This window comes from Lonchura striata, chromosome 1A, assembly GCF_050655825.1.
Source record: "Lonchura striata isolate lonStrDom1 chromosome 1A, ASM5065582v1, whole genome shotgun sequence".
Classification (NCBI taxonomy): Eukaryota; Metazoa; Chordata; class Aves; order Passeriformes; family Estrildidae; genus Lonchura; species Lonchura striata.
In genome coordinates, this window is record NC_140741.1 from 40,013,575 (window position 1) to 40,026,312 (window position 12,738).

General features: G+C 34.4%; 1 protein-coding gene across 4 annotated transcripts in view; it reads left to right on the plus strand.

Moving 5' to 3' along the window:
* DOCK4 (dedicator of cytokinesis 4) overlaps positions 1–12,738 on the plus strand; it is a 220,588-nt gene that overhangs the window by 193,762 nt on the left and 14,088 nt on the right. For all 4 annotated transcript variants that reach the window (XM_021545259.4, XM_021545261.4, XM_021545262.4 and 1 more), the window contains 10 exons: positions 133–219; positions 1,924–2,028; positions 3,771–3,912; positions 4,523–4,689; positions 5,959–6,045; positions 7,627–7,803; positions 9,793–9,876; positions 11,669–11,788; positions 12,168–12,289; positions 12,551–12,671. In XM_021545259.4, coding sequence (XP_021400934.1) covers positions 133–219; positions 1,924–2,028; positions 3,771–3,912; positions 4,523–4,689; positions 5,959–6,045; positions 7,627–7,803; positions 9,793–9,876; positions 11,669–11,788; positions 12,168–12,289; positions 12,551–12,671 — 1,212 coding nt within the window. The remainder of the gene's footprint in view (positions 1–132; positions 220–1,923; positions 2,029–3,770; positions 3,913–4,522; positions 4,690–5,958; positions 6,046–7,626; positions 7,804–9,792; positions 9,877–11,668; positions 11,789–12,167; positions 12,290–12,550; positions 12,672–12,738) is intronic.

A 12,738-nucleotide genomic window follows, 5' to 3' on the forward strand; every position in this document is an offset into this window, starting at 1 on the left:
AGCATGTTTAGCGGACAGTTTGTTCAAATATTTTCAGTAGCAAGACTTAGTATAGATAGAACAGACCACTGATAAATCACAAATTGTCAAACAGTTGCTTTGAATTACTGAACATTCTTTATTTGCTTGCAGTGTTGGGAAAATGGCATTATCTTATGCAGGAAAATTGCAGAACAATATGAGAGCTACTATGACTACAGAAACCTCAGCAAGATGAGGGTAATGTACATTAATACTTTTCATCAATCAGGAATCCAAAAGCTTTTTAATTTAGGTTATAAAATATTACTGAGGAAATTAAATTTACCACAGAATGGTCCTTAGGTTTGGTTTTCACTCTTATTTTTACCCTGAAGATTTTTTTTCTACAATAAGGATTATAGAAAAGGAGTATGAGCTTTTTGAAGAAAAATGAGAAAATCCTGTCTACAATAGAGCAGTTTGGGTTGGAAGCCTTAAAGATGATCTAGTTCCAGCCCCCCTGCTAGACACCTTCCACTAGACCAGGTTGCTTTATTTCATTATAAAATTAATGTTCTTACAATATTTGTACCTGTACAGCATTCTTTTTGTGTATGTTTATGCAGAAAAATAATAATAAAAATTCACTTTCATTAGTTTCCTACAGTTTATCCAGGGAATGTGCTGCATGCAGTCTTTCACTAGGAGGAGCAGCATGTCTTGGCAGCTGTAATTGCAAGCAAAGCCACAGACAATGCACACCTTTACTTTTTTTAATGCACTGCTTATAAATATGGTCTGTTTAATATTACATAGTAAAAATGAATATTTTTGGTACAGTCTTCTTGTTGTTGGTTTGGGTTTTTTTTCATTTTAGAACTCTAAACATTGTTTCTCATTCATTCAGATAGTGTATTTTAAAAATTATTGTGTCTTCTTTTCTTACCTGCTTCTGATGGATTCAATATTTTATTACAACTCCCCTTTTAAATTTCCTGTACATGTAGGATGCTTGCTGCTGGGACTGAGTGAAGTCCCTTTAAGACAGAGCTGCTTAACAGCATTATGCAAAATTCTTAACACATAGCTATGTGGCAGGACTCTGTTATCTGCTTATTCCATATATATTTTGATATGTCAGTGGCAGAATCCTATAAGCAAAAGCAAACTGACTATCATCACATTAATAAAATTATTCATTTATGCATGTTTAATTAATTGTACTGTGTTTTGTGTTTGAAATATTCTTTTCCTGTATCAGTGCCACCAATGTTAATCCAAAAACATTAGTGGGGGTGTGGGGATTTCTCATAGCAGTATAATTAGGCAGTTATTGATATCATATGCATACTAAATAGCTGTCTGTGTTACCTATAATAGGGTTAAGACTGTGTTTGGCTTTTTCCACAGTATTAAAAACTTTGCTGAAAATATCATCAGAAAAGGTGGACTTTGGTATTAAGATCCCCTTGTGTCAGTGTTATGAGTGAAATAAAAAACAGATGTCTTGATGAAAAATTATGCTAATTGCTATTGGGACATTTTAAAGGAGCTCATATTTGATGCTTAAATAATTGGAATCTGGTGTGATTTGGACATGACTGTCTTGAATATGGAAATTAGACTTTGCTGATTTAACTGACCACATTGCTGCCATGTGTTTGGGTGATTAGCAGATTACTGGGTCATAGGTTTCAAACTGTCTTTCTATTTTACCCCTTTAATATCGGTACTTCATATTTTAAAGGATTTATTTTTTAATTCTTGGCAACTTTCGAATCCCTAAGAGGTATAATTACTTAATCTGATGCAGTCAGAAACTTCTGGATGTCCTAGTTGTTGCTCAGAGATATATTGCAATTCCATAACCACAGAGGTGAAAGACATTCCCTTTTGTGATAGCTTATGGTAAAAATACACTTTCAAAAAAGACTAATTGCATTTCTTCTCAATCTCACACAGATGATGGAAGCATCTTTGTATGACAAAATTATGGATCAACAGCGCTTGGAGCCAGAATTTTTCAGAGTTGGTTTCTATGGGAAAAAGTTCCCATTCTTCTTGAGGGTAAGTGAAATGAAAATAAGCAGAATGGAGTAATGCTGTCATTCATAATCACTTTCACTGTGTTAAAATTTGTTCATACTATATGCAAGTTTTATCCTGTGAGAAATTATTTACCTTCATGTTTCATGGTTAAGAAAAGGTCCTGACTAATGAAAAGACAAATTCTAGGCTTCTAGAGTCCCACAGAAACACAATATTGATGTTTATATTGGAAACCATGCACCTACATTGTTCCACAGACCAATGGTTCATGGTAGTTTGTTCCCTTTCTCCTGTTCTGTTCCTGCTGGTGGATACTCAGGGAAAGGCTGTCAGAAGCCGTATCCATTGGTAGTGGGATAATCAGAAATTTAGCATTTAAGCAATTACATTCCAAAGTTCCTTTTTTTTAATAACTTAGAAATTCCACATGCTGAATTTCATTGATTATTAATGTACTGAAACTGACAAATAATAGGGTCGTTACTCTTGGTCATTAATTTGGAATTCTGAAGTTACTGAAGTGCCCTTGAAAGTGTTAGTGGTGTTTACACTGTGTCCCTGCTCCACAGTCTGCATTGACTTACCTAGGGAAGAGAACAGAATTCATCCTATTCATGGAGCAGCTGCAATCATAACCCAGGTTCCTCATCCTGTGGTAATTAAAATAAGTGATGAAGGAGCCTCCTATGTGGTGGAGGCCTAAAAAGCCTGATTTGTCTTTGCCTTAGTGGTGGGGAAATGACTATTTCAAACTGGTAAATATAGTGTGAAACTCTCCCTTTTAAAAGTAATGCTCAAAAAGAGTCTGAGGAAAAGATAGTTCTTCACATTACCTAATATTCATCTGAAGATAACTTCTGTATAAACCAATTTGAAAATATTAATCAGAAAGTCTAACTGATGGAGTAAAAACCTTTCAAACCTTAGGTCTTTCACTGCTTATGCATCTTATGAATTTTTCAAGTTAAACATGCACAGCACATATTTATATTTGCAACACCAACAAGGACAGACTTAATACATTTGATTTTAATTCTTTATGGCAAAGCAGTTTGTAAACCTGGATATGTTTGCTGTAGAAGATATAAATATTAAACTTCATAATAAAGCTTTCAAATTTTAATTTGTAGCTGAATAATTATACAGTTACAGGAGTTTATTTGTGCAATTCCCATGAAAGTCTCAATTCTCAGAATTCAATGCCAGGAGCATTCTTTTACTTTGTGTTGTAAAAACTGGATCATTTTAATTTTCCAGGCTGATAATTGATCAGCATTTACAGGGTAAGGCAATTGAATGCCTTTATAATTTTCTTATGCAATATTTTTCTTCAGAAAAAGATAACATCAGAACAAAGTTTCTTAGGGAATTGACTTCGAACCCATTTCCTTGTCTTATCTGTTTGTTGGGTTATATTTCTGTTACATATTTTATACTGTCTGATATATCATGTTAATTGCATAATTTAATCCACTAAGAAAAATTTCTCCCTTCAGATTTTTATCAAACTTTGAAATGCAATTATTACATTTTTCCAGACTTTTGAATAAAACATAATTTATGTTATAAAATGTCCTTCTTCTAAGATACCTGTTCTTTCTGTGTTCCTTATTTTTATTCTTGCCTTTTGTTTCTTATTTTTTCCCTTCTTTAAGTGATGCAAAGGTTGCCTGGAAAATGTAATACTTAAGAGCATGTGTTTGGATCCTACTTATTTTCATGCAACTTGCTCTTGCTTTTTGTTTTCTTTCTCCACTCAGAATAAGGAATTTGTTTGCCGAGGACATGACTATGAAAGGCTGGAGGCCTTCCAGCAGCGAATGTTGAATGAGTTCCCACATGCCATTGCTATGCAACATGCTAATCAGCCAGATGAGACCATCTTTCAGGCAGAAGCACAGTGTATCCACATAATCACAAAGCCATACTCTGCACTTACATTTTCTATGCTTTTAAAAAACGTAGGTACACCTATAGCCAATTTTGATCACACAGTACCTCCATGAAATAAATGGTAGGTGAGAATTTCCCTGCATTTTGTCCCTAGTTCACTCTATTATGTTTAGAATTTCCTTGTGTAATTTTGGTTCTATTTAAGAATTCCATGACATGTTATTGACATTATTTCTTTAGCTAAAAATAGAACTATCACCACTGTGATAATGGTGTAGCAGTTCCAGGTACAGTAATTTGACTTCGTACAATGCAACATTAGGTTAGCATGGCATGACATATTATGTAAGAATATATTTAATTAAATCCCTTTACTTTATGTACTATTTCATGTAAGTAGCTCTATTTCAAAAATAAAGACAAAATTTTCAACAAAACAGTACAAAGAAATCTCAAATAATAAAAAAAAATATCTCTGGTTCCTTTCACAAGCCATTAATACTATAAAAGCATTTCTTGAGACACAGTTTTTAAAGAATTTTTCTTCTGTAATGCTTCAGGAGTCAATATGCTTTGCTAATTTGAATAAAGTGGGATAGCCTTAACTCTTTATGTATAGATTTGCAGATTTATGCAGTGACACCAATTCCAGAAAACCAGGAAGTTTTGCAGAGAGATGGTATTCCTGATAATATCAAGAGCTTTTACAAAGTAAATCACATCTGGCGATTCCGATATGACAGACCATTTCACAAAGGGACCAAGGACAAGGAAAATGAATTCAAGGTAAAGTATCATGCCCTTTCCTGATCTAGTGGACCTATGGATTTGTTTGTTAAATCAACAAAGGTTGCATTATTGAAATATCATCTGCATTTGCACTATTCAGCTGAATGTGGTACATCAAATTCTCTAGAGGAGATGGTATTTCAGGTTTAACTATTTCACTTCTTATTTTTAATAAAATAGTATTAAAAATATATGGGAGATGCAGAGGTCTTGCTGTATATGTGACTAAAATTGAAAAAGAAAATCTTTTTTTGCATCGTGATGTATAGAAGGCAGAACTGGATAGAGCAGTCTCATAAAAGTTTCTTAGGCAGATGGGAAAACATTGTTAAGGAGGTAGTCTGGGGTATGGATAGGATTGCCAAAAGCTATCTCTCTCTAGAGCAAAGCAAAGACAGCTTTGACTGAACTGCAGCATAATGACCTGTTCCTGTGATATCAAGACTAAAAACTATCTCTGAACTTAGACATTGTCTCAGGGAAAAGCAATAGTTCCTTCCCTAATAGGTAAATCCCTTCTGTTCCTTCTATTAAAAATGTCACAGAGAAAATTCATCTTTTTGTGTAATTATAATTCTTACCCACTAGAAGCACATCCTGATGCTGAATGTATTTGGTAGTCAGACAGACAAAAAGAGTTATCCCATAATAATTTTGTTATAAATTTAGATGAAAAAACTGTAAGGATAATAAATTAGCTAAATTGAGTCATTGCTGTCTTCTGATGTATGTTTGAGCTTTGTTTTAACTGTACAGCTTACATAAATATTTTGTGTAAGCACTATCCTGTGTGTTGATTTGTCATTTTACAAACTTCTTGCACAAAGTATTTCCCAGTAGTATATTTGAGTATCCCATCAGCTATGCATTCTGGAATCTTGAATAGGGCTTCTCAAAGGAGAACTGATCATGCTCTCTCCTCTGTAAATTGTTCTACTTTGGAACTCTTGTTCTTCTCTGATGTTAGATCAGAAAAGAAATATTAAAATACCAATGCAGGTGTGAGTGAGTTTTGGAGATTTGGGGACAACATATAATAAAGTTTGAGAGTGAAGAATCAGCAGAAATTACTAATTAGTAGTAGGACCTAGAAAGTAAGGAGAAAAGTGAGTGACATTGACTTATGGTATAGACATTTCAGTAGGAATTTGGATGTTAGTATTTTTTTATTGCATACTCTTTAGTGAAGGTGTTCATAAAGGAAACTGGCAATAATTAAGGAAGAGAGAATAAAATCAGGAAATAAATTACTTCTATATATTTTAGAGTCTATGGGTAGAGCGAACCACACTGATCTTGGTACAGAGTTTGCCTGGAATATCTCGTTGGTTTGAAGTAGAAAAACGTGAAGTGGTGAGTATGAGACTCATGTCATATTGTGGGTTGGTTTATTTCCTTAATCTTATGTTATTTGTGAGCTGTTTTAAGATTTATTACACATATGTAATTTCTTTGACCAAGGTCTCAAGGTGGCTACAACAAAATTATTTACAAAGTATATTGAGTCGTCTGATTCCTCTTGTCTTCAAAAGTATTTTTAAGAACTACCCTCAGGATTCATTTAAACAGCTGAGGGGAAAAAAATGAGAACAATAACAGACACCCAAAGACAACATTTAGTGTCAGTAAATTACTTCCTTAAAACTCAGCATCACGTAACATTTGATACTTAAAATATCTATAGCTTAATGTAAACTTCAGTGTCCTTGAAAAGTAAACATTCTTCAAATTCCTGTACTATAAAAAATTCCACGAGCTTCTGAACAGAACCTGTAGGAATAGGATCAGATTTACCAGTCTGTTATTGACACATTGGAAGTGCTTCTCCTTGCTCGTTCTTTTACTTAAAAAAATCCTTAAATAGATTCCAGATAGATTTGGAAGAGTGCTCGTCCTGTAAATAGCTCTAAATAATTGGTCAGTTGCTGAGCCCTGGAGTACAGATAGCATCTGTGACTATTTTCCTTCTTGTCAAAGCTAGTCTTAGAATAATCCCATTAAATATAAGGATACCATAGTACAATTTATTTTCTCTAAAACTCTGTGTTTTTCTTTTATAATAGCAGGAAAATATAACCATCTTGATATTCTCCTGTAGAAAACCAAAGGTGGAGTTTAGTAAAATCAAAATGTGTGTGACATGAGAAATTTTTTTAGTTGACTCCTGCTGAGTCTTTACTAGGTTAGTATGACCACTGATATGAAGACCTTCAGTTTACTATCATTTTTACCATTACAGTCACCATTTCCAAAAGTAAACTGTAATAATTTTTCCTGGGCATGTATTAGGTCATGACTCAGATTTGCACTTCTATATTTTGGTAAATTATAGTAGCTGCAAGCCTGTACTCTTCCCAACACTCAGCATTTGCTTTTTCTGGCAGTTCACACTACCTGTGAAAGAACTTCCCCACCCTTGAGAGTTCAGAGGCACATCCTGCTCAGGGTTGCCTTTGACTATAACTTGATCATCATTTTAGTTCAAAGCTTGCATCCTGATCCATAAAGTCTTATTGGTGACTTCACTTTGGATGGGGAAACTAACTCACCAATACTTCAGCTGTGCTCTGTACCCTTAAACTGATGAAGCTCCCTGTCCCCAAGCCTCTTCTAAGTAATTACCAAGGACAGTTTAATCCTGAATTCTAGGCGTTCCACCACTGGCTGAAAGTATGTTCATGTTTTGCAGCAAGGGCTGGGTCATCTCTCAAGGTCAGATAGTGAATCTACAAAAGAGTGACAGTTGTTTATTTTGATCATTGATTACATGAAAAAATCAAATCTCTCCCCCAGCTGAGAAGTACTTTCTCTATCAAACTACCCTAGACATAGAATAATATAGTTTTATGTTAAGAAATCAAAAATTATCTGCAATATATTTAATCTTTCAATTGAAGATTAAGTTGTTTGCAATGTTTCTCACTCATATTTCAGGTGGAAATGAGTCCTCTTGAGAATGCTATTGAAGTTTTAGAAAATAAGAACCAGCAGTTAAGAACACTGATTAGTCAGTGTCAAACTCGACAGATGCAGAACATTAACCCTCTCACAATGTGTCTAAATGGGGTCATTGATGCAGCAGTTAATGGTGGAGTTGCTAGATACCAAGAGGTAAGCAATTTACTTTCTGTTTATTAGAAATCCAATCTCTTTCCCTGTGCAGATGCAGCTCTTTTGTATGAATTAAGGACAGAAATTACTGTATAAATAGTAGTTATAACTATATTGCAGTTTTGGGTTAGGTAATGTTAATGACATGGTTTATTGAAATAACCATCTTGCTGCAGATAGTACCATAAACTTACTCCAATGATGACTCAAATCACAATTACCCTGCATTCTTCAGTGATTTGATTGGAAATTTTCAATTAACTGGTTAATTGTAAGTAAATTATTATAATACATTCCCTATTCTGGGATTGGAGATAGTTCTGGCCAACTAGCAAATTTACTTTTTTGTGCTGACATTCTAGTTTCTATATGCATATGCATTTCTATTTCTATTTCTATTTCTATTTACGTTTATATTTATATTTATATTTATATTTATATTTATATACATAAATTCTCAACAAGAAGTTAATTATCTTGAAGAATCACAATTTTCTAGATCCTTCTTGTATCTCTTTTCCAAGTTTATAAGAAAAGCTTTTTTGGGGGCAGGGGGAAAGGCATTTTAAAAAAAATATACAATTTTAAAATGCTTAGCACTGGATTTGTTTCTATCAGTTGTTTCTCATTATTATGCTTTCTGAATCATCTTAGGAGAACCTTAAATGTTTGGGATGCTCTATTTATACAAAATTCTGTGGAATTTTGAAACTTCAGTATAAAGAAAGGGTTGGGGTTTATTTGCAACTCAACTTGATTTTTCTCTTTCTCCTAATTGTCTTATGAAATACTTGAGTCTGCTGGTTTTTCCTTTGAAAATGTCAAATTCAATAACATTCTGTCCACTTGTCTCAAAGGCTGAGAGACTCAGTGTTCACTCAACAGTGTTAAATTTTGGTAAAACTGAATCTTAATTAAACTCCAAGAAATTGAGTCCGGTATAGTATTAGAATCTGTCATCAAAACTGTAGTGTTACAAAAATTGTGAGACTGAAACAAAACAGTAACATTTTTTATGTTTCCTAACTGCTTTTAGACAAACTCAAAACCGTTTAGCATAGTGAAGCACCATGAAGGGAGTCCCTGGAGAAATGCAGTCATGTCAGAACTATGTCTGGTTTGAATTAGCAGTGTCAGAGCTAGCTCAGTGTCTCTGCACAACTTCCATTCTTCACAAGCACATCAAAAGTTCTAGCTTGCTTCTTATTGTTGCCCTTGGCTGTAATTCTTTATCTCTTACACAGTGTTCATGTTTCAATTCTCTTCTGCCCTCTGTCTCTCACTGTATTAAAATAGGACTTTTCAGCAATTTGTTTTGTAAATATCAAAACTGTTAGCAATAATTGTGAGGCTTTCTTTTCCCATTTCTCTCTAATTCTTCTCTTTGCATGTCCATTTTTCAGTCTTTATGTGTCTACCTATTGTTTTGCCAGTTCTTATCTTCTACCTTTCTTGCTATCCTGTTTTCTGTAAATGCTTTTCCCTGTTTGACCTGCTTTTCCCTTCTGCCCTGTACGAAGCTCAAAGTTGAGTCAGTCTTGGAGCATTTGGTTGTGAGGTAAGAATGACCATGTCTTTACCATTATCTTCCTTCTCTTCAGGCAACTTCCAAGTTTTAAGAAGTGACCTTTGACCATCTGCTGCCTTCTTCATTTTGTCTTCCTTCTTCCCTCTTTTTTCTCTTTAAATTTTTTTCTTGTATTTTTTTTCTTCTCTGGTGGGGAAGAAACTAACTCTAATTATTCAGCACCTCCATATTTCAAATGTTAAACTTATCCATTCATTAGTGACTACATTTTTTTGCCTATGGTCTCTATAAATGACTGTATGATTAATTACTTATTTACCATGTATTATGAATTATTGCAGATCAAAGGAACTTAAAAAACATTTGAAAATGTTATCTAGAAACTTGTTTTTTAAAAAAGATAAATAAAAGTGTTGTGTTTTTACTTACTTTATTTTACTTTGTAATTTTATTCTGTTTAGGCATTCTTTGTCAAAGAATACATCTTGAACCATCCAGAAGATGGAGAGAAGATCACACGCTTAAGAGAACTTACACTCGAGCAGGTAAAGTGGGGAGAAGTCTGAAAAGATGGCCTGTTCAGCAGTTCCAGCTAAAAATGTCCCCAAATAAAATAAAAAAATACCAGAGGTTAATAATTGCCCTGTGGTCTTCAGTGTTTTCTGAGTTAGACTCCAAGTAGAGAGTAACTGTCTATACAAGCAGGTTTCTGGGCCATGCTCATATATTTTCCCAGTAGTTTCTATCATCAACTCAATCACTTCAAACTGTTTTGTGTAAAATAAAAGTTGAGTGAGAGGCCTGTCTTGTCATGCTCATATACAAATATTTGCACAAAACATTTTAACACTACTACAGAATAAACACTATTTCATTGAAACATTTGATGACTTTAGCATATATTTATATTTTACCAATATTACAGAAAATATTTTCACTACAAGGACAAAATGCATTCAAAATATTATTGCAATCAAAGATATCTGGTAGTAGTTGGCAAAGTAGGTAGGCAGTAAAATAAATACAAAGTGATCAAATTGAGCATATGAATATTCTGTGCATTATATGTTTTTTGCATCATTTATAAGCCAATGACCTACCAGCCTCAAATATGAAGTGTTTCCATTTGAAAATGCTGAATATTTTGTAATCAAAGATCTTACTAATGTTTCAGCTTCTTTAACTAGCATTTATCTATTTTTGTTCTTTACAGTGTGTTGAAGTTTCAAATTTTATTGCCAGCTTGGAATAAAAAGGGTCACAGTATTGGAATTTGGCAAGATGGAAATTCCATTTTTCATCAGCATTGTGGGATCTTTTGGTCAGATCAGCCAAGTGATAAGTCCTCAGACCGTACAAATCAGAATAGATTCACTGAGCTCACTTTAATTTCATGGAGACAATGTGTAGTAATTGACATTATAATTTAACTTTTTCAAGCTATAGTTAATTTCACTAATGTTTACAATGTAAAACTGGAGTTAATAACTTCCTGGACCAAAAATGTGGGTTCCAAGCAATAGCAGTTCAACCCTCAGTTGACTTAATGCACCCACAGCTGATTTAATGCAGAGCATTTGGAAGGGCTGGCTTGGCTGTGTGTGTGGATGGATGCGCTGCAGTCCTGACCCCAGGTCAGGGATGCTTACAGCTGCATGCCTGATCGCAGGCTGCCTGAAAACATCAGCCAGGAGCTCTCATCCAAAGATATTACAGCACACCCTAGCTATTTTGTTTTTAAATCTGAGTTTATCTGATTCCTTGTGTAACTAATTCAATATTTTGAATGCACGTGACCAAATTTGAGCAAGACTCAAGTTTTAGCACTGTAATTCTGAAGCATGTCATGCCTTGTGTCAAGGATATACATCAGGCCACCACTTATGGACGTCTCTGGGGAGTTGAAATAGGATATGGGACCATAGACTTCATTGCCAATGTATTACAGAGCCTCTGGATGGTCAAATGGATTTGACCCTTGCTGTTGTTTCATGCTTTTTACAACTGGTCTTGAAGAAAATGGCTTTTATTTAGGGTTTAGAACTGCTCCTTTGTAAAGCTGGCATTAAATTAGATTTTTCACTATGTTATTTAATATTACTGTTGAATTTGCATAGGTGAAACCTTTAGGAAAGTTAAACGGGAAGAGGTGGTAAATCCTCTTGCATGCTTTTGGTCCTAGGCCTTTTCTTGTTGCAGGTCTTTCTGAGATTTAGATAGGTGTTTTTAAGACAATGTGCATATTGTTGGTTTGGTGGGTTTTTTTTTTTTGGTGTCCTAATTGATGATGAGAGCTTAAAAACAAATGGATCAAAAATATTTTTTCCATTCCGGCAGGCTCAGATTCTAGAATTTGGCTTGGCAGTGCATGAGAAGGTGGTACCACAAGACATGAGGCCATTGCACAAAAAGCTGGTGGATCAGTTCTTTGTGATGAAGTCAAGCTTGGGAATACAGGTACTCATGTGAGCAGGTGCATGGACAGAACAGAAAAGTGTTCAGCCTCATTAAGGGTTGGTACATTTTCCCAAGCAACAGACAGTGACATCTTTTGGTTGTTTGTCCTCATTACAGCTTGTAGCCTTTTTGCAGTACCACAAAGCAAAGAGAAACATAAACTTCCCATACCATGCAGAGAAAATTAGTTACATTTTACTAATAGTAACATCTTGCTATCATTAGTGAAAAGTTAAAATATTTTTCTTAGTAATGATTAAGCTGATCCAAAATGCCATTTAATTACATTTATGTGTAGTTATCTACATATCTGTTTCTTAAAAAATATACTTAAGATATAATGTTAATTTAAATTAATCTTATTTTAATAACTCTCCAGGAATTTTCTGCCTGTGTACAAGCTAGCCCTGTTCATTTCCCAAATGGAAGTCCTCGTGTATGCCGGAATTCCATACCTGTTTCTATGAGCCCTGATGCTGCCAGGGTAATACCCCGACGCAGGCAAGTTTAATATTAGTAATGACATATTTTTGCTACCAATGAAAGATGAGCCATAAATACTTGTATTGTGTGCATGCTTTCTTGTATGGTCTGGCTGAAGTGTGGTCAGCCTTGAATAGCAGGCATATGTATTCTCTCTCCTTCTTTCTCTCTGTCTCCCCTCCCCCAAGTAAAGATTAATAAACATGTGCTGTTCTCACATGAGAAATCATGACTGACAATTAGAGTTAACCATTTTATATTTCACTATTCTTATAATAGCCCCTTGAGTTACCCAGCTGTCAATCGGTATTCTTCCTCATCACTGTCATCCCAAGCTTCTGCTGAAGTCAGCAACATCACTGGGCAGTCGGAAAGCTCAGATGAAGTTTTTAACATGCAGGTATAATTTATTGTCATTCTTCAAACTGTACAGAATCTTTCTTACAAGGCTATTTACTAAATTAATT